At 44.0% G+C, this 22,329-nt stretch overlaps 1 protein-coding gene across 1 annotated transcript in view; it reads right to left on the bottom strand.

Annotated features, from left to right (window-relative positions):
• Positions 1-22,329, bottom strand: part of phldb1b (pleckstrin homology-like domain, family B, member 1b) — a 62,539-nt gene that overhangs the window by 35,894 nt on the left and 4,316 nt on the right. The window contains exons 3-5 of the mRNA XM_068705555.1: positions 20,603-20,726; positions 18,979-19,149; positions 1,220-1,327 (exon numbers count right to left, since the gene is read on the bottom strand). Coding sequence (XP_068561656.1) covers positions 1,220-1,327; positions 18,979-19,149; positions 20,603-20,726 — 403 coding nt within the window. The remainder of the gene's footprint in view (positions 1-1,219; positions 1,328-18,978; positions 19,150-20,602; positions 20,727-22,329) is intronic.

Raw genomic sequence — 22,329 nt, 5'->3', positions numbered from 1 at the left:
CACACTTACAGTTGAGCCAGGAGAGCACTTTAGAAAACACACACACACACACACACACACACACACAGAGAGGAAAACTTTGCCCGGAGACGCAGAGGAATGAGATGCTCATAAAACATGCATGGTGTGAACTCCAGGACCAGGTCCCAGCCGGGCCCCCATTCAGGCCTCAGGGTTACAACAGGTCTCATAAAGGCCGATACAGACGACTAGAGAGGCGGTGTTCATTCAATGTCACGTTCAAATGTGACCAAAATCAGACTGACAGGGTTCAGACTGTCAGAGCCTGCTGCAGTAGAGTGAGAGGTTTTCTAAAAGGGACTCTGGTGCTCAGAGACACTACCAATGTTGTCCACAGGGGGGCGACAGAACCCCCACAAAGATAAAGTTAGTTTTAACGTAAATAAAAACTTGATCATCGTCACACGGACGTTTCCGGCAAGACGGACTTCTTCTGTATTCTGTCAATTTCACCATCAATACTACAATTATAGAACAAGTAGAAATATATAATAATTATTATAAGTATAGGTGACCCAACAGGGGGGGGGCACAATCTCTCAGTCACATGACGTAAAATATTCAAACATGAAATAAACAAGAAAACAACACAGATTGTTTTCACTTCATGAGAATAAAAGACTCAGATTATATCTCCTCATTTATCTCGTTGGGAATGATGTCGCTGTAGTCAAGTCTCAAGTCCCAACCATGTGCTTCTACACGTCCTCCACCCTCTCCACCCTCTGCAGGCCGTAGCAGAGCGAGAGACGCCAGAAGGTTTACTGCTGTGCAAACATCCACCTGTAAAACACACTCTGCTCCACCTCGCCCCCCGTCTGCAACAATCTCACCCATTCATTCTGTCAGGCTTCATTACTCATGTGACATGAGGTCAGTGTGTTCATTCACACTGACTCCATCCAGAAACCCTGACATGATGTCAAATGTAGCAGTGCAGAGATACATATATATATATATATATATATATATATATATATATATATACACATACATATATATACGTATATATATATATATATATATATATATATATATATATATATATATATATATATATATATATATATATATATACGTATATATATATATATATATATATATATATATACGTATATATATATATATATATATATATACGTATGTATATATGTGTGTGTATGTGTGTGTGTATGTGTAGTGGTTCAGTATTCAGTACCTGGACACAGTCTGTAGTCTCCTTGGGGCATCATGCTCTTCATCCTGAAGGCTTCTTCAGGGTGGTTGAAGCGGAAGAAGGCTGACTGGCCGAAACACAGCATGCAGCCTGGAACACACACACACACACACACACACACACACACACACACACACACAGACACACACACACACATCATTAGTGTTAGTGCAGGAAGTTAAAGAACACGTTCAGTGAGGTTCACAGCATGTATCTCCAGATGTAAAGACGTTTGAACACCATCGCTCCATCTAGAAAACACCAGCCAGTCACTTCATCAATTCATCCAAGGAGCTTGTTGGGGGGGGGGGGGGGGTTGCCCTGATGAAGCAGTGATTTCACATAATTTAGCCAATTAGTGTTAGTCAGCCTCACTAAGCTAACAGACTCCCAGCACTATAAGTACCTCACAGTAGCTCTACTGACACGTTTTAGGACCTTTTTACCAGATGTTGAGAAGTCCTTTCACACAAATACAACATGATGTAAAGCTAGTCCTGAGCTAACAGGATGAACTGTTCCTTTACTAGTGATATATAGTAGACTGATATACATACTGACGGAAGAAACATGTTCTATGTATGCCAGCTGTGATTGGTTGTTCCTCGTCACATGACACGCTGCAGCGAACGAGCCTTCTGCTCGTCTACATTGACAACAATGGATTTGAGGGACCAAGTCAAGTCCCAAGTCAAGACCGACAAGTCCCAAGTCAAGACCGACAAGTTCCAAGTCAAGACCGACAAGTCCCAAGTCAAGACCGACAAGTTCCAAGTCAAGACCGACAAGTCCCAAGTCAAGACCAACAAGTTCCAAGTCAAGACCGACAAGTCCCAAGTCAAGACCAACAAGTTCCAAGTCAAGACCGACAAGTTCCAAGTCAAGACTGACAAGTTCTGAGTCAAGTCCCAAGTCAAGACCGACAAGTTCCAAGTCAAGACCGACAAGTCCCAAGTCAAGACCGACAAGTTCCAAGTCAAGACCGACAAGTTCCAAGTCAAGACTGACAAGTTCTGAGTCAAGTCCCAAGTCAAGACCGACAAGTTCCAAGTCAAGACCGACAAGTCCCAAGTCAAGACCGACAAGTCCCAAGTCAAGACCGACAAGTTCCAAGTCAAGACCGACAAATTCTCAGTCAAATTCCAAGGCTAGTCCCAAGTCCCAAATCAGGTCCCAAAGGTCTAATCCAATCACATCAATGAGTTTGAGGGCAGTAAAGACACGTGAAGACTAACACTACTTTCATGTCTGTGTGCTGAATATGAAGCTGAAGTGTGACCTGCTCCTTTAAGTTGACCATCAGAACCCAGAGGACCGTCGTGTTAGAGGTCAGTGAGGTGAAGACCAGGCGTCAGAGTTGAAAGCAGTGCAAAGAGCTAAAAACAGGAAGTAACAACACCAGGAGGAAGTGCTGACTCAGCCTTCACCATCATTAACAGAGACTCTCACAAGAACACGAGTCCCTGGTCACTATGTAAAAGTGATGATGATTTATTAAAATTTCCACAAAAACACACATTTTTATTTGCATTTCAAGCGGCATCAGAAGTGTAAATGACTTTTTTTTAAATTATTAAAATACCCCCCCAACATCAAATAGGTCTTCTCTCTGATTGAGAGATAAAAAAAAAATGACTGTAATGTAATCCCATCGGTCTACAGACGATCTGATGAGCCTCGCCCAGACATCCTGCTTCTGCAGGAAATACATCCAATTAAGGAGATAAGATGCTCCAACAGTAAACACAGCGATCATCTACTTAACGCTCAGTCAGTCTGGTAGAAGTTCGTTAGCTGGGTCCAACATAAGGGTCTGTGAAGCCTACAAGTCAGTTGAGGTTTCTAGGTCTGAGGTGTTTTTATCTCAACTAAAGTGCTGCTTCTGGGTTTAACTTCTTGGAGCTCTTCAAAGCTGCACTAATCAATAATATTATAATGTTAATAATGGATGAAATCACTCTGTGATGGTAATAAGGGATCACTCACAGTTACAGAGCAACTTAGATTCATCACCAAACTCTGCAGTTCCCCTCATCGCTACAGGCCAAAGACTTGAGCCTCAACTTGTGGACTTGTGACCAAAGATTCAACACTAGACTTGGACTTGAGACCAGACAGACCTGACCTATAGCTCAACAACAATACTTTACTTGGACTTGTGATTAAAGACCTGAAACTAGACTTGGACTCGAGACTAAAGACTAGACTCTAGGCTTGGACTCATGACCAGAGATTCAAGACTAGACTTGGACTTAGGACCAGAGAGACCTGACCTACAGCTCAAAGACTAGACTTGGACTTGTGACTAAAGAACTGAGACTTGACCTGGAGTGGTGACCAAAGATTCAAGACTAGACTTGGACTGGAGACCAAAGAGACCTGACCTATAGCTCAAAGACTAGACTTGGCCTTGTGACTAAAGACTTGGACTTTGCTCCATCTCTGCCTCAAACCTGCTGAAATAAATCAGGTTATTGGTTCAAGAGAAGTGAAAGTTGCTGACCATGGTTTACTATTATTGATGATTATTTCATCCATTCATCATGACTGACTGCTGACGCTGATCAGCCTGTATTCACATGACTCACTGAGTCTCTATGGCACCATTCACCATCGTTTAGCTTCCACTCACCACCCTGGTCTGAAACGTTTAAACCGTAACGTGCATCAATAACTCCTCCCCTTCATGAGCCGCGAGCTCCTCCACAGATAAGCCGTCTGGTGTTCACCGCCTTCACCAAACACAGCAGCGCCGTACCGCTGCGATGACGAGGTGCCGAGATAAGATCCGTCTCCGTCGTCAGCCGGGAACACGAGACGGGAAAAGATGGAAACTTCTCCGTTACGTTTAAAGGTCCCAGATGCTCTTTTATTTTGGCGGGACAGGAAACCGCCTGATTGTGAGCTGCGTGCAACGACGCAAATAAATGGAAAACTACGCAGCTCATAGTATGAATGTATTCCATCAATGGAGCCGGTTGTTGTGAGCGAAGCGCCGGTTTAACAGAACGTAGCTTGAGGCGTTTGGTGACGGATCTGATCCAGTTCTGATCCAGTTCTACTCAGCGGTTAAATGTGTGATGGAGGGTTTGATGGAAACACTGATGGAAGGTGAATAAAAGACCAAAAGTCCACTAATGTCATGTTTGATCATATAGTTTTATTGTAATAAAACACCTAAAATAACCCAAGAAGGAAGAAATTAGGAACATGAATCTATTGTAGGTAAAATATTTCTATTACTATTCCAGAGTATGCAAAGGGGCGGAGCTTCAGGGCTCTACTTATTGACTGTAGTTCACTTTTGCTGCTGGATATATAAGTTCTTCAGAGCTTCACGTGTTAAAGCTGCATTCTCTCTAGTGTCCACCAGGGGGCGACTCCTCTGGTTGTATAGAAGTCTAGTCTAAAATGACTCTACTTCTCTCTTGATTTATTCCCTCAGTAAACATTGTAAACATGAGTTTATGGTCTCAATCTCTAGTTTACAGTCTTCTTCAGTACAGAATGATGTTCATGTGGTAAATTATAGAATCTGGTGCTTCGTAGATCGTTCAGTGTTTTGTGGACATTCAGGACAAAGAGGACGCTACGAGTTGACGGATGAGAAGAGACGTGTCTCCTCCTCTTCATCGTCCTCTCAGCACAAACTGCTGCCGGCAGCTGACACTCACTCTCTGCCCCTGTGTGTGTGTGTGTGTGTGTGTGTGTGTGTGTGTGTGTGTGTGTGTGTGTGTGTGTAGCCACCAGGGATTAGCACACGATGAGTCAGCTAACCAGAGAGCACACATTGTACATAAACACAAACACACAAACATGCTCGTTCAGAAACAAAACACTGAGGTCGTGTTTTCCTCTGACAGAAAGTAAAGTACACTAAAGTTACTTTACTGTACTGTATGTGCAGCACAGACATGCTTAGGTGGTAAAAACATTCAGGTAATTATTATTTTTATATATAAAAACAGTGTAGTGAGTCTCTAAATTTAGAAATTTACAAGTTTACATTAATTACTTCCTGTTTTATAGTAGTTTTCATTAATAGTGGCAGAGTCCGCCATTGTTGTTTCACTCTACTAACATCTGCATTAAGTGACTGACGCAAAATGAGCATTTCCTACTGAGGCTGTTTCACAATAAAAGCATCCAACGAATCAACCAGGACTGAAATGTTCAAAGATTTACAGCTTGATTTATTGTTTGCATGTCTTCCACTTATATTGCTCCTATTTCTCTTTTTCTAAAATACACCTCAACATTCAACATGCTTGACGTTTACTGACGCTCATGAATAAATCACACGGAGACACTTCAAAGGACAACAGGACGTAAATATAGAAAACTGACCTTTTAAAAGATGCTTTTCAATAACAATAAAAAAACTAATTAACGGTTGAATCACAAAGTGAAGCCGACGCATCAATCATCCGGTTTCATCCGTCGCTGTAAATCTCTCGATGCCACAATTAGCGCTCATCAGCCAGGAGAGACACTTCAGGGAGCGTCCGACCACAGAGCTCCACAGAGCTCCACAGAGCCGGCGTAGATTTATGGAGTCTTTATCCAGGTCCCTGGAGGGTTCTGGATCTAAACGGATCGTGTATCACACTCAGCGAGGCGCGTTGGGATCATAAATCATGTGGTTATTCATTATAGAGCAACCGGCAACGTGTTGACGCGGAGAAACTGCAGCGCTTCATTTTGCAATTACAGGAAATGAAATGTAATTCAATGGACGCGCTTTGTGTAAAGTCAATAGAGTGGAGGTGGGGAGGTCTGCTGGGACGCTTCCAGCTCCAACAACGGTAAACGTAGAAAGAAGCGACTTATCTTTAGTGTTTATGGAAACAACGTCAGCCAGTCTCCACTCAAACATCGGGGGGGGGGGGGGGGGGGTTCCAAACCTTATCTCCAGACGAGGACGCTCTCATATTGAAAACAGACAGCCGGGCGTGGGCGGTTAATGAGACCGAACCCAAAACCACGAAGAGAAAACAGCCCCACCTCAAACACCACTAAGTCCCTGTATTCAGGCTGGAGAGGCTCTCAGTGGAGGACGATGAGGGATGAGTCCATTTTTCCGGCACGTCTGAATGTTGCTCAACACATTTATGACTTTGTGTTCCTGACAACTACATAACAAGACTCAGCAGAGGGGAGGCCACGCCCTCCTGGGACCTCAGCTCGGGGGAAAGAAACACGGTAGTCAACGGCAAAAGACTATTTAAGAATGTAATAGTATTTATGCTAGATCCACATTACTGTTTGTTTTAAAACACAAAGGATCTCAGTCCAGATGAAGCAGGAAACCTCCAGGTCTGAAAAGTTCTTCAGAGCTTCATGTGTTAAAGCTGCATTCTCTCTAGTGTCCACCAGGGGGCGACTCCTCTGGTTGTATAGAAGTCTAGTCTAAAATGACTCTACTTCTCTCTTGATTTATTCCCTCAGTAAACATTGTAAACATGAGTTTATGGTCTCAATCTCTAGTTTACAGTCTTCTTCAATACAGCATGATGTTCATTTAGTACATTATGCTCCATTTAGAGTCAAACAGACCAGAAAGCAGGGGATGCTTTAGGGGTGGGGCTACACGCTGATTGACAGGTCTTGAAGATGCAAAAACGCCGACACACATTCTTTCCAGATAGCCCATCAAGCTCACTTCTCCCTCGGTGGTCCGGTCTGGTTTTAACTTTCAAGGCCTCGTCTTCAAAAAGGTCACGTTCTCCAGGGCGATCAGTCCTCACAGGAGCTAGTCAGGAGAGTGAACCCGGGGGTGACGGAGGAGGTTGAGCTCAACTTTCCCCACACAGAGGGTGGTCTCTTTGACATTTGGAAGTCTAAGTTTCCAAACTCAAAGCTGAGGGAATGAAAGAAAAAAAAGCTGCTTTTGGGGTAAATGAAGGAGAAATGTTGAAATGTTCTCTCTGGGTTTGATTCAGATAAAATACCACTGAATGGGGGTTTTTCTGCAGATTCAGATCTGCATATTGAAGCGGTTTCCATTCAGTATTTTAATGCTGACACTGACAATCCTGTTCTCTACAGAGCGAAACAGATTTACTGAAAGCTTCTGTCTCCTTCCCACCAGAGAAAATGAAGATATGGATCTTTGTTTTCTGCCCCTTCAGTTAAAGAAGCGTCATTCAAGACATCCATCGGGCTTTTTTAAAGTCCAAATGAAATTCATGTGTGTCACTTTATTAGCTACTGTCCCATCGTATTAATGGTACAACTATTTCTCAAGAAATCTAGAAAAATTCAAACGTAGAGTCTCCTCATATTAGATCTGGTTCACCGTCCAAATCCAACATGGTCTGATTCTATAGAGTTATTCTTGATGATGTCATCGGAGCCACCGGGTCGGATTCTAGTGAAACCAGATGAACTCATGCAGGTTCACCAGAAACTCCTTCAGCTCAGACTCCAGCAGAGACCTGGTCCACCGTGGACAGACCCAGATCCTCCAGCAGAGACCTGGTCCACCGTGGACAGACCCAGATCCTCCAGCAGAGACAGGTCCACCGTGGACAGACCCAGATCCTCCAGCAGAGACCGGTCCACCGTTGACAGATCCAGATCCAGAGCGCCGGAGGGAGTAGGAGAGCTCAGCTCCCGGCAGCAGCGTCTCCTCCTCCTCCTCCTCCTCTTCCTCTTCCTCCTCCTTCTCCTCCTCCTCCTCCTCCTCCTCCTCCAGGAGCAGAGCTTCTCCTCTCTGCTGGAGACCCAGGACGTATTGCTGGACCCTCTGGAGGGAAGGGAGGCAACGGGAGAACCAGAACCAGGACTGAGAGGGTCAGACTGTCAGACCCTGCTGCAGTAGAATGAGAGGTTTTCTAAAGGGACTCTGGTGCTCAGAGACACTACAGCTTTAGTCCACAGGGACCGTCTTTTCTTTTGGAACTAGTCATACAAACAACTTATTGTATCGCGATGTGAAGGTTGTGAAAATGCGTCCTAAAAGGAAGGAGCTCATCTCCAAACATCACTGCAGGGATGGACCGAGAATTGGGTCCTATTCCAATTTAAAATCACCAACAGCTCATTAACGGTGATCTGGATCAGTGCTGCTACTGCTTGCTTTCATGTGCAGCAGTAGAATATATCAGCTCCACATGTGGCAGAAAACACACACCAGCAGATCTTCTTCTCTCTCTTCACGAGAACCCTCTGACCGGGAATAAAGAAACCTCTTCCAAGAACACTGTGGTTCAGGATTAGTTTTCTCTGAAGCTGAGCTCAGCGAAACCAGAGAATCCACTTAATCAACGGCTTCGAAAAACAGGGAGAATATGACACATTGCCATTTTCATAATTACAACAGCGTCGTAAAAGGAGAGGAGAGGCGGCGTTGGTGAGACTGTGGAGAGAGTGTAGTGTGTCCTGTGAAATCCAGCCAGGTAATCAGCTAGATTGATTCCCTTAACCGGAGCGGGAACCATTTCTCCCTCAAACACTCCAGGAATGATTCATCTAATCGCCGCCGTCCAATCGCGGTGAGTGCACTCCGAGTGTTTACTGCAAGATCAGCATCTTCCAGCCCGAGCGCCGTCCTCCAGAGCGGCTCCGCTTCGAAACCAAAGAAACGGACGAGAACGGCGTGCCAGGAAAACGCTCAAAGGGCGGTGCATTGAAATGCTTGGTGGGCGAACATTCATCACGTCCGCACAGAGCGTCCCGCGTGGCTCGTCTTCTAGGAGCGAGGACACATAAAGATGCTCGCTACCTTCCCTCAAGGACACTTCAACCCCATTCTCTAATAAAACTAAGTGGATTATTGAGAACATGCGGTCATGCAAACAAGGATCCAAACAGACTGAAGGTGAAGATCTATAAATAGGACTTGTCTGTCAGCAAAAATAAAAAACACACTTCAGTGTTTCATCCTCATAAGTACACTATGAAATATATATTATACGATGTGTACTACTGGAAATACTCGTTATACATTAGAGAACCAGATAAATTACTTCAACAATCAATTGACTCTCAATCTGCAGGTTAATTAGCTGTCAACCCAGTTTTTAAATTATAATTTTATTAATTTTGTTCCATATATTTTTATGCATTATGCAACTGGAACAAACTCCCAGAAAACTCTGCTTCTGATTGGTTGGTACTCGTTGTCTTCTTTGGATAATGTTTAATAAGTGTGTTGCTGATGGAGAAGGTTGGTGGAAGGTTTTTAATGATTTAAACTCAGATGTGAATGTTTTATTTCCTGTAAAAGTGCTCTCATCTGTAATTATAATGTCCTGATTGTGGGAGGAAAATGTTTTTTAAAGATTGCTATGCACGATGTAATAGATGTGCAGATTTTAAATGACATTTGAGTGAAAACAAAAAGGACTTGTGCTCAGAAGTTATGAGTCTGGAGTCTTTTTCCACTTTTGATGACGTGTTTGTGGTCAACGATTTGTCCCGCCCCTCCTCCCCTGTGATTGGACGGTTGGGTAAAAAAGTAAACCAAAGTTAAATATTTTTCAACTTTCAGCACCCAGAAAAACAAACGCTAGCATTGGCGAAAAAGGTTTTGATGAATACAGGAATGTCTCAACAGAAACCCACATATATATAAATCACTGGGCCATTGAATCAATCACCACTGAGATATCTCCTCCAGTGATAGACTGTGACTTCACACACATTTATGGAACAGAAATCCTAGAGATTGACACTTTAAACGTTGATTAACAAGAATACGTAACAGTGGCTGCTGTCTGCTGGTCTAGTAACTCCTCTACATGTGAGATTTAAGGCTGAAAATTAATTCAATAATCTTTAGACTAGATTTTTCTAATACTGTGTCACAGTGGTCTAAATGACAAGTGAAAAAAGATGGGACCTTAATCATCTATTAAAGCTATGTATTTAATACCAGAACAGACCAGAACGATCATTGTAAACCCTGTTGAGAGTCTTCCTCTGAAGCCAGATCCTGCCTCGAGGGCTCTGTGGCATTAAGATGAGAGGTCTGTTCAACCTATCCGACATATGTGACCAAATATATTCCATCATTGCTCTAATAGCATGGGTTTTTTTTTCCCCTTCACTCTGGTATGACCACATGAAATCTTTCCAGTGAGTCAGCTCTGAAGATTAGATGAGAGGAACCAGAGGTGGTCTGAGAGAGAACGCTTCATGTTCTTGTAGAGTCACCAAAACTCATCGGCAAGATTCACAAGATTGGGTTTTTTTTAAACAATCGGAAAAAACTACCCCGTTCATCGAACTAGAAGCTGTAAAAACAGACATTATCGTCAGATTTTCATCTTTTCGACGGACCTCAAAAACGCATCATGTGTGACGAAGCCTTCTGTCAGGAAAAAGCAGCCAAATCAAAGCTTAAAATTATAATTTCATCAAAAACATTTTATTCTACATGTTGTCATTATAAATGTCTCCTCTAACAAAGAGGTCACTTTAACCAGATTGTGTTAAAAACATTAAGTTGTGAACTCATCAGTGAAACTATGACGTCATGATTGATTCATCTGAGACCAACAGTCATGTGACAACAAATCAGAGAAACTTTGACTGAACTTCAGGAAGTGAACACAGAAATTCAACTTACATTCTTTTTAATGACTGATGTCATCATAACTGTTGTTCTGCACTAAAGACATGTTCTAGTTCTCTCTACTTCTAGTCATGACGGTTCTGACGGTTTCCATAGAGGAGCAAGAACTTTATTTTGAAATGAAAAACAAGACCACAGAGAGTAAAATGTGACGGGAGCATGAAACTGCTTGAGGTTCAGAGGTTTTAAGTGTTGCTCACACTTAGGTATATAAATGCTGGTAGTAACACATCACAGCTGTGACTTCCCATCCAGCTCAGGACTGCTGTCACATGTCATTGCCTCTCTGCAGCACGCTGCCTGTCAGTGAAAACATATTTCATTTCATGCACACATGTCCACAGGAATCCTGTCATCCAGAACACCAGAGAACACCAGAGAACATCAGAGAACATCAGAGCACGCAGAACGGAAGAAAAACAGTGAGAATGTGTGGATTCAAGCACTGTATGTAGTTTATTTTACTGGATTTGTATTTGATGAGGTTTCTGTTGTTAGCGCTGTTTTCTCTTACTGTTCAACAGTCATGCCAACTATCGAGTCCTTCTGTTTATTGTATCCTGATATTATCTTATCCTGACTTAAATATCCTGATATTATCATATCCTGATATTATTGTATCCTGATATTATCGTATCCTGACTTAAGCATCCTGATATTATCGTATTGTGGGGTCTCTGGTGAATCTCACCCCTAAATAAGAGAATTATTTCCAGCACACATTTCAGTCTGCTCTTCTAAAAAAAGCCTAGCGAAAAGCTGAAAATGTGGAGTTTGGTATATTAAAGTTTTCCACTTGATACCACGATGAGAGCATAACTCATCCCAGCAGCATCTGAGGAAAGTCCTGACTGTGATTCACAGCAGAAAATCACCATAAACTACCCTGAAGCTATGAATCTACGAAGCTTCAGCTACACTTCATGCCACAGAATTCATTCTCCTCGCCAAGTCTCTTACTTTTTAATCAGTAAACTATGAGGAGAAACTCTGCTCATGTTGTGATTATAAAAACAAAAGCACGGCGACGTCACGGTGAAGTGCAGAGGAGCTGCAGACAAAAGAGATGCCCACAACTAAAGCCGACGGTTGCTATGGAAAGCTGACGGTTTACAGCCTCGCCAAAGGCCGGGGAGTCAAACCCAGCGGTTAATCAATGACTTGTCTTCAAACACAGACGCACATACCAGAGGAAGATACGGGGCTGGTTTGAAAGGAGGGAGAGGGAGGAGGAGGAGGAGGAGGTCTGACCCGGCATTCCCATCATGTGGCGAATGAGCGTCTGAAAGGTTGGAAGAAGTGATCACATGTTGGAACCAGCCTGACGCCAGAGAGATGCCACGATGGAAGATATCTGGAGACGGCGGTTGCTCCTGTGACACACATGTGCTTTTGACTTTATGTTGTGCAGCGAATCCACTTAGAAATGTGGGTCACATACAAAAACAACATCCAGTCTCACAGACTGAGATCATAGCGTTATGTGTGGAATAAAAATATGAAATTTTTGGGTGGTTTGAAAACTAATCAATCAAATGTTTTATGGTCACAACTCAGCTCCTAGTTGGTTGGATGGGTTCTATGATGAAACCTCTTCATATAATCAGGATTTTCTCTCAGACTGTAGATAAGAAGTGGATGTAGTCGTCGTGACGTCACTCATTGGTTTGTGTTCTGAAGCCTCAAAATCAGCGTTTTGGACGTCGTCATCTTGGTTTTTTTTGCAACCAGTGAACAGGAAGTGACCATATCTGGACGTAGAGACACCGTATACATCTCTGGTAGAGACCTGAAATGACTTGAACGGAAACTGAAAATATGTTTAGTTTGTTGTTGTCATCGCAGACGAAGACTTTACTCACCGATCTCAGTAACCCTGGTGGAATAATGTACTAAATGAACATCATGCTGTATTGAAGAAGACTGTAAACTAGAGATTGAGACCATAAACTCATGTTTACAATGTTTACTGAGGGAATAAATCAAGAGAGAAGTAGAGTCATTTTAGACTAGACTTCTATACAACCAGAGGAGTCGCCCCCTGGTGGACACTAGAGAGAATGCAGATTTAACACACTTTAAAGAACTGGATGTTGCCTCCTGGGTTTTCTTAACGTCAATGGAGTGAATGAATTGGAAATTCACCTTTCAAAATGTTCCCAGTTGGACTGGTTCCCCTCCTGACGTAGACACTGAGCTTCAGGAGTAAAACCAGCAGACTGTCCCTTTAAAACTCTTAATCAGATCCCGTTGCTCACACGGACCAGATGTAGTCTCCAGCAGGCTGTCAGCTGCAATGGACGCTCTCCACGGTAACATGTCCGAGGCTTGTCAGAACAGATGTTCCACCCCCCCCCCCACGCTCCCAGAGGCAGATGGCTGCAGGTCTGAGCATCAATAAACATTACCCCAGACTGTGATCTACACGTGGCTTAGAGGAAGCCTGTTGATTGGTTCGGCCCTTTTTAAATAACCAATCAGTTCAACTTCTAAAAGCTGGTTTTGTTGCTTTATTTCATTTGGAGGTATTGTTATGTTTAGGCAACTAAATAAATGTTGTGTTCAGAAAAGTCTCGTGGTTGTTTTTGGTCCCTTTTCTGGGAGGGAAACGTTTCAATAAGACTCAACGACAAGTCCTTCAATGAAAACGCCACACAAGCTCGTCCTGCTTCCGTTCGTTCCCCTCCACGTGTTCTGGAACCACCACAAACATCAGAGTCAGCAGATACGACACCTCTGGTGTCTCTTTCCTCGGTGTCGTCGGAGGATGTGCTCTTCAGAGAGTGTGTCAAACACAACGCGCAGCAACACGACCGGCTGCTGCCAGCTTCCCCTCCACACATGCCTGACCCGGTCTCTGGGCCCCGCTGGGAGAACCACATCACATCCACTGAGGACTGTTTGCAGAGGGGGGGGTGTCTCCTCTCTCTGACTCCTCACATCCTTGTTCTCTCTCTCTCTCTCTCTCTCTCTCTCTCTCTCTCTCTCTCTCTCTCTCTCTCTCTCTCTCTCTCTCTCTCTCTCACACACTGGGGTTCAACGCAATGTGTCAGGGAGATGCCATGAGTTGAGGAGGTGTGGTGGAGCAGAGAGGACGACACGGTCCTGGTTTTGTACCGGGACCTTCGGATCCACAGCGATACTTCTAGTACGTGCATCGAACACGGTGACGACTCGTGGACCCGGAGACCTCTGGATGAGCAGAATGCATGAAAGCAAAGCTCAAGTCTATTCCAGTTAGCAGCCCCGGTTAGGTCACATTGGCAACCAGGAATAGCAGTGTAACAGTAGACAGACACAGAAGGCTCTGGTCATGCCAGGCTAGATGGGGGGGGGGGGGGTCTGGTAGACTTGTATATGTTTGTGGTCTATAAACAGAAGTCACATGGAGTCAGGGGGGAAGTTAGAGCTGAAGAGAGCAACGTTAAAGCAGGTGTTGCGTGTGTGAGGTGACAAACCAAACTCCGTTCAGAAAACTCGCATTTTAAAGTTTCCACGCCTTTAGGGGGAATGTAGTGTGTTGAAACGAGACTTAAACAACTGGAAAATGTCAGAAGGGTATTTCTTAAATAATCGGCATGAAAACTAGCCCGAAGCAGCTCTTCATGTAAATAAAATCTATGTTTTAGTGGTGTGCTAACATAGCTAGCTGCCACCCAGCAACGTACTCCAATGGACGAGAAACCCGTGAAGAACAGCCACTAAAAGTAGATTTATTAAACGCTCGAGTCAGTAATGTTTGGTGTTATGTATGCCAAATTGAACAATGACTCCTCATAAACCTCAGAAAGCCAAAAGTAACATTCTATCACGTGTAGTTTACCGATATGCGAGTACAACGTTACAATCGACAGGTTTCTGAAAGGAGTACGGTGCGAGTGAGCGTTTTGACTTAAAACTGCAACGCAAGAAGCTGAAGCAATGCAAGAGCGTGTGCCCACAATCTGCTGACCGCTCACTCGGAGTCGTTAACCCCACGAGCGGCTCTTCGGTCCCCGCAGTCTGTAACTCCATCTACCGGCTTCAACTCACTCCGGAGCCCCCCGAGCAAAGCCTGCAGACCAACACCTTCAATAAAAACCTCCAAACACTTCAAAACAAACTTACTTTAAGTCCACTGCACGAGCCTCCTCTCTCCCATCGTCTGCTCCTCTAACACGAAGCCACGTGTTTTCTTCCTGTGGATTTATGGAGGAGCGTTTATGTCTCTTTATTGTCCCGACGCGCTTTTGTTATGATAATCCTTTTTCTTTAAAAAGCCCCAAAAGACTCTGTAATATATTCTGCAGATATGTTGAGTCGCTGTCTGTTTGTCCCGCCGGTTGAGAGGAACACGGCTCCACGGACGCGATGCTGTAATCCACTTTATTAAGAGGAATGAACAAAATGAAGAAAAACACATCGTTTAAGTCATTGTTTTATCCATTGTCTCAGTGTGGAGACGAGACCAGGGAGAAACAGCTGGCTCTCAGTCCGCAGAGAGTCGGGACTGTCAGAGAGGAGGAGGAGGAGGAGGAGGTGGAGATCCTGAGTCAGAGCTGTGCAATGAGAGGGGGGGGGGCGACCACACACATCTAAATCCACAACAGAAGAACTTAATCAATAAAGTGAAATGAATGGATCATAAAAATGATCATCCTCAGGACTCTTCTCTTTAAATACACACTTTAATAACGTACTCTATTAGTTTATCTCATTCTATTGTTACTTTATTGTTCTCTTCTCACTGTTGCACAATGTTCATCGTCTTTCATGTGAGACGTTTCTGATTCTTTAATATGTGTTCAGACTGACACAGATCACACTGAGGTGTGTCTCCTATCAGATCATCAGGGACAGAACAAAGTATTACCGCGCCTGAAACCATATAAATACACAATAAAGGAAGTATTCAGTGTTCCCTGGAGACACGTAAATACTAGGATACTGTGTGTGTGTGTGTGTGTGTGTGTGTGTGTGTGTGTGTGTGTGTGTGTGTTTGGTTTTAACACACGTATCTCGACTTTAAATAGACTCAATGTGAATCTACTGAAACAACAGTAGAGTTAAGAACCTGTTCCTGTTCAGAACCGGGTTCACAGCAATAGTCGGCATGCTAGCGGTTAGCATCTGCGGCTAGCAATTAGCATCAGTGCTAGCAATTAGCATCAGCGCTAGCAATTAGCATCAGTGCTAGCAATTAGCAGAAGCTAATTAAAAAGGGTTTAGCGTCCAGCGTGAACAGTGATATATAAAAAACAACACAGCGTAGGCCTATAGGAAAACATATAGAGAGGCCAAGTCCCGCCCCTTTTCACTGTCCCCCCCCCAATGGGACCTTATTTTGGCGACAGACAAATGACATCACTATGACATCCCAGTGTTTCCGTGAGCCTAAATGAAGCTTCTCCACTGCAGCAGGAGTCCATATATATATATACATATATATATACACGTATATATATATATACGTATATATATATATATATATATACGTATATATATACGTATATATATATATATATATGTATATATATATACATACATATATATATATATATACATATATATATATACGTACGTATATATATATGTATATATATATATATATATATATATATATACATATATATATATATATATATATATACGTATATATACATATATATATATATATACGTATATATATATATATATATACGTATATATATATACGTATATATATACGTATATATATATATATATATATGTATATATATATACATACATATATATATATATATACGTATATATATATACGTACGTATATATATATATATATATATATATATATATATATATGTATGTATATATATATATATATATATATGTATATATATATATATATATATACGTACGTATATATATATACGTATATATATATATATGTATGTATATATATATACATATATATATATATATATATATATATATACGTATATATATATACGTATATATATATATATATATATATATATATGTATGTATATATATATATATATATATGTATATATATATATATATATATATATATATATATATATACACATATGGAGGTTTTCCCTCCACCTCATTTAAATCTGAACAGATCACCGCTTTTCATTTCGCAACGACGCCGACGTGTCGCCACTTGATCCACTACTTATTTGCAAAAACCCACATTACATCAGCGACCCGCCTCGCTGTGATGCGTCCTCTACTTCATGAAGTGTGACGTCTCACAGTGAATTCAATGTTGTGCAACCAGTCACTCGCTGTTGCAGCTCTTCCAAAATCCTGACACATGAACTCTGGTTTACCCTCACACGCCTTCTCCAGCCTGAAACCCCCTCTGGGGCTAAAGTGGGATCCACGGGGTAAGAGGGGGGGGTATAAATATAGCCCCCCCCATGTGTCCCCGCTCCGGTTACCCGGCCAGAGTCCAGGTTGAAATACCAAAAGACAAGAGGGGACGTTCTGTAGAGTGAAGCCAAAGCTTCATGAGTTAAAGCTGCATTCTCTCTAGTGTCCACCAGGGGGCGACTCCTCTGGTTGTATAGAAGTCTAGTCTAAAATGACTCTACTTCTCTCTTGATTTATTCCCTCAGTAAACATTGTAAACATGAGTTTATGGTCTCAATCTCTAGTTTACAGTCTTCTTCAATACAGCATGATGTTCATTTAGTACATTATGCTCCATTTAGAGTCAAACACACCATAAAGCAGAGGATGCTTTAGGGGCGGGCTACACGCTGATTGACAGGTCTCTACCAGAGACGTATACAGCGTCTCTACGTCACTCCTCCTCAGTCCAGATATGGTCACTTCCTGTTCACTGGTTGAGAAAAAAACAAGATGGCGACGACTACGTCCACTTCTTATCTACAGTCTATATTTAACCGTTTACGTCGTAGCAGATTCTGACATCAAGCAAACATTCAGAACAGTTTTAATTCAACGTTTATAGTTTTTAAAGTTGTCTGGACAACGTATTCTGTAAAAGATGAGTTATTGTCTCATAAGGAGAAATAAGACTGGAGGGTGTGATGACACATCCATTGAGTCACGGTGAGTCGTGTCCCTTTAACTTACTCACATTAACACTGTACTTCCTCTAAAGGTAAACTTCTAGGAATTTCCATGACTGCAGTCGATTCTACAGTCTGATGTGTTGAAGCAGCGCTGGTTATGATGTAAAGAAGTAACTGAAACAACATTTATGGTTTCTTTAAGATGAAAGGTTTTGTTTTTCTGGTGTTGGTGTTTTAGGAAATGTAAAAAATAAAAGTATTATTATCATCACTGCGTACTATAAAAAATAATATCAGTAATCATCAACTGTACTGTAAAAAATATTATAATAATTAACTCCATTGTTAAGTTGGTGCCGTGTCCTCAGATCGGTCACTAAAATCTTAATTGTAGTCCAAACTTTGACTTCCTGCAGCCTCACTGTTCTCAGTCAAACTCGCTGACCTTTTCACTGAAACTATCTTCAGACCTTTAGACCACGTCTTCCTTTACCTTCAGAATAACAACCCCAGCGGATCGCTTTAGTCAAATGCTCAGCAGTGATCAATCTAAGATCCACCCAGTGTGAAGCAAACTGAAAATCAATCCGTCCCTCCCTCTGGTTCTTCAATACCTGCATGCCTGAGCTCGTTAGCTCGTTAACACAGGAGCCTCGGGCGGTTCTTCAATCGATCGGCTGTTTAAAAAGCATTTTATCGACCAGACCGGCTGCCTCGAACGCTGTAAAAGATGTTGTTTCATGTAAAGTTAAAGTAATCAAAGTAAAAGTGCTGCAGAGACCCGTCCAGTCCAGCAGAGCATCTCACGGGACAGGTGTGAGACCTTGTTCCTCACGGACAGGTGTGAGACCTGGTTCTTATGGCCAGGTGTGAGACCTGGTTCCTTATACAGACAGGTGTGAGACCTGGTTCCTTACAGAGAGGTGTGAGACCTAGTTCTTTACGGACAGGTGTGAGACCTGGTTCCTTACGGACAGGTGTGAAACCTGGTTCCTCACAGAGAGGTGTGAGACCTGGTTCCTTACAGACAGGTGTGAGACCTGGTTCTTTACGGACAGGTGTGAGACCTGGTTCCTCACAGAGAGGTGTGAGACCTGGTTCTTTACGGACAGGTGTGAGACCTGGTTCCTTACCTTGTGACAGGCGGACTGGCTGAGAGACCCGGAGCCCGTCGATGGCACAGAGGTTCCCACAGGGGTGCAGCATGATGACCCCCGACCTGTTCTCGATGTAGCAGTGCTGGGCCTCCACCCCGGGGCCCTGGATGTTGACGTCCATGGAGCCATGACCCAGTGTGGTCCGTCCTGTGGAGGGGGGGGAGATTAACATGTGACGTGCATATTTGAGGAAAATATTAAGATTAAATAAAAGTATACATCACATTAATGAGAGGTCTCTGAGAGCTACGAGGTGGAAGTGGAGCGGCCATGTTGGAGGGTTCCAGCAGGGGGCGCTACACATATAGGGTTAGGGTGTTGGGATGTTGGGATGTTGGGATGTTGGGGTGTTGGGTGTTGGGTTCTTGGGATGTTGGGGTGTTGGGGTGTTGGGTGTTGGGTTCTTGGGGTGTTGGGTTCTTGGGGTGTTGGTGTGTTGGTGTGTTGGGGTGTTGGGGTGTTGGGTTCTTGGGGTGTTGGGTTCTTGGTGTGTTGGGGTGTTGGTGTGTTGGGGTGTTGGTGTGTTGGGGTGTTGGGGTGTTGGTGTGTTGGTGTGTTGGGGTGTTGGGGTGTTGGTGTGTTGGGGTGTTGGGGTGTTGGGTTCTTGGGGTGTTGGGTTCTTGGTGTGTTGGGGTGTTGGTGTGTTGGGGTGTTGGTGTGTTGGGTTCTTGGGGTGTTGGGTTCTTGGAGTGTTGGGGTGTTGGTGTGTTGGGTTCTTGGGGTGTTGGGTTCTTGGAGTGTTGGTGTGTTGGGGTGTTGGGTTCTTGGGGTGTTGAGTTCTTGGTGTGTTGGGGTGTTGGGTTCTTGGAGTGTTGGGGTGTTGGTGTGTTGGAGTGTTGGGGTGTTGGTGTGTTGGGGTGTTGGGGTGTTAGGGTGTTGGGGTGTTAGGTTCTTGGGGTGTTGGGTTCTTGGAGTGTTGGGGTGTTGGTGTGTTGGGGTGTTGGGGTGTTGGGTTCTTGGAGTGTTGGGGTGTTGGTGTGTTGGGGTGTTGGGTTCTTGGGGTGTTGGGTGTTGGGGTGTTGGGGTGTTGGGGTGTTGGGTTCTTGGGGTGTTGGGTTCTTGGAGTGTTGGGGTGTTGGGGTGTTGGGTTCTTGGAGTGTTGGGGTGTTGGTGTGTTGGGGTGTTGGGTTCTTGGGGTGTTGGGGTGTTGGGGTGTTGGGGTGTTTCGCTGTGAAATAACGTCACGGCTCAGAAGACAATGACACTTTAAGTTCACCGGGACGTGAGACAGTCAGAGGACAACGTTCACAGATCAGCAACATGGAGCTGGAAAAAAAGGGGGAGGAGCTAAGAAGAGTTGAGGTAAAGACCTGCAGGGCTCAGTGAAATATCACAGGGAGGTACGATACACACACACACACACATACACAATGACTCACACACACTATCGTTGCCTGGACTTAACCTCTGGAATCTCCCTACATACCAACCTGCAGAGGTACAGACAGACAGGAAGACCAGCAGACAGAGAGACAAACACTCAGACAGACAGACAGAGAGACAGACAGACAGACAGACAGACGTCTCTTAGCCGCTCCATTGCTTGTGTCACTCGTAGTGTGAACTTAGCATGAAGCTAACTGCCGTGTTGTGTTCTCACCCTCAGGTAGCGGCAGCAGGGTGATGGCGGTACTCAGGCGTCCACTACCCAGACTGACCAGGTGGGGGCGCTCTGCCTGGAACTTTAGCCCCTTCCCGGTCTCGATCAGGTCCAGAGGGGTGCTCTGGGAACAAACGTCAGAAAAAGTGTCATAACTCATTCGCTGCTGCAGTATCAATGCCTGTTCTCAGGCTCCACCATAGCTACACTTTCAAAGGTTAATGTGCTGTGATTCATGAAATCAACTGTGTATGTAAGTGATCCACATATTCATGAACCAGGAAGTACAAACCCAACACAGAGAGGACGGGTCAAACAAAAACTGGTCTTTTCTTCAGGAGAACTCGAGAGAAAGGAGAAATCAACGTTGATTTATTTTGTAACGTAACTTCAGTACTTATTTTAACTCAAACAACCATCTTTAATTAAAGCTAACTAAGTAGTGTTGTGGCCTGAAGACTGAAGTTTATTTTGAAAAGACTGTAATCATGTCAGGAGCTGAATTAACGCGTGTTGCTGGACTTCATAGGAAACACAAACTGTCACTTCCTGTCCACTAGAACTAACTGGTATCAGGAGCATCAGAGGAGCATCAGAGGAGCATCAGAGGAGCATCAGAGGAGCATCAGAGTCTCCATCGTTAACAGACTCCTTCACACACACACACACTGGAGGGAGGAATCTGTTGTGACTCCCTCGTCTCCCCCTCTGCCTAAAGCACCACAGTGTGCAATCGACACCACAACGAGAGGGGGATGGGGGTGGGGGGTGATGTTGCCGTGGCAACAGCACTTTCCGCAATTAAGACGACGCGAGTCTCCTGGAGGTTCTGTTCAACGAGCGGAACGTGAACAACAAAGACATGAAGACAATTCTGCTTCTTCTTTAATGTGAAGTGAACGTCTCATGTTGAGATGAATTACTATCAGTGAATACACTGGAGGAGGTTTGAGGCTTAACAATATGCAGTTTTACATAATTTTTAGCTACGATGACGCCCAAAAAGCTTAAAGACTGAACTTGTTATTGTCAAATAATGATATCATTGCACACATCACAGCCTTCATTTAAAGACTACGAGCCTCACAGGACCCCGTCTGTTCATCAGGTGACCCTGTGCCAGATCACGACCCCAAGCTTGAGAAACGTTCCTTCCTGGTTTAATGACTTCAAATGTTAAATGAACTCATTTGCATATTTTAAAAGCTACATTTCTTATTTACAACCAGCTCTGGCATCCTGACAGATCACGTGATGGAGGTGGAGTGGAGGTGGAGGTGGAGTGGAGGTGAAGGTGGAGTTGAGGTGGAGTGGAGGTGGAGGTGGAGGTGGAGTGGAGGTGGAGGTGGAGGTGGAGTGAAGGTGGAGGTGGAGTGGAGGTGGAGTGGAGGTGGAGGTGGAGGTGGAGTAGAGGTGGAGTGAAGGTGGAGGTGGAGGTGGAGTGGAGGTGGAGTGGAGTGGAGTGGAGGTGGAGGTGGAGGTGGAGTGAAGGTGGAGTGGAGTGGAGGTGGAGTGGAGGTGGAGGTGGAGTGGAGGTGAAGGTGGAGTTGAGGTGGAGTGGAGGTGGAGGTGGAGTGGAGGTGGAGGTGGAGTGGAGGTGGAGTGGAGGTGGAGTGAAGGTGGAGGTGGAGGTGGAGTGGAGGTGGAGTGGAGTGGAGTGGAGGTGGAGGTGGAGGTGGAGGTGGAGTGAAGGTGGAGTGGAGTGGAGGTGGAGTGGAGGTGGAGGT

The sequence above is a fragment of the Cebidichthys violaceus genome, unplaced genomic scaffold, assembly GCF_023349555.1.
Source record: "Cebidichthys violaceus isolate CVI_PGR_0920_01 unplaced genomic scaffold, fCebVio1.0.p SCAF_1, whole genome shotgun sequence".
NCBI lineage: Eukaryota > Metazoa > Chordata > Actinopteri > Perciformes > Stichaeidae > Cebidichthys > Cebidichthys violaceus.
The sequence above is the reverse complement of the archived record's forward strand: the minus strand, read 5'-3'. Positions and strand labels throughout refer to the sequence as shown.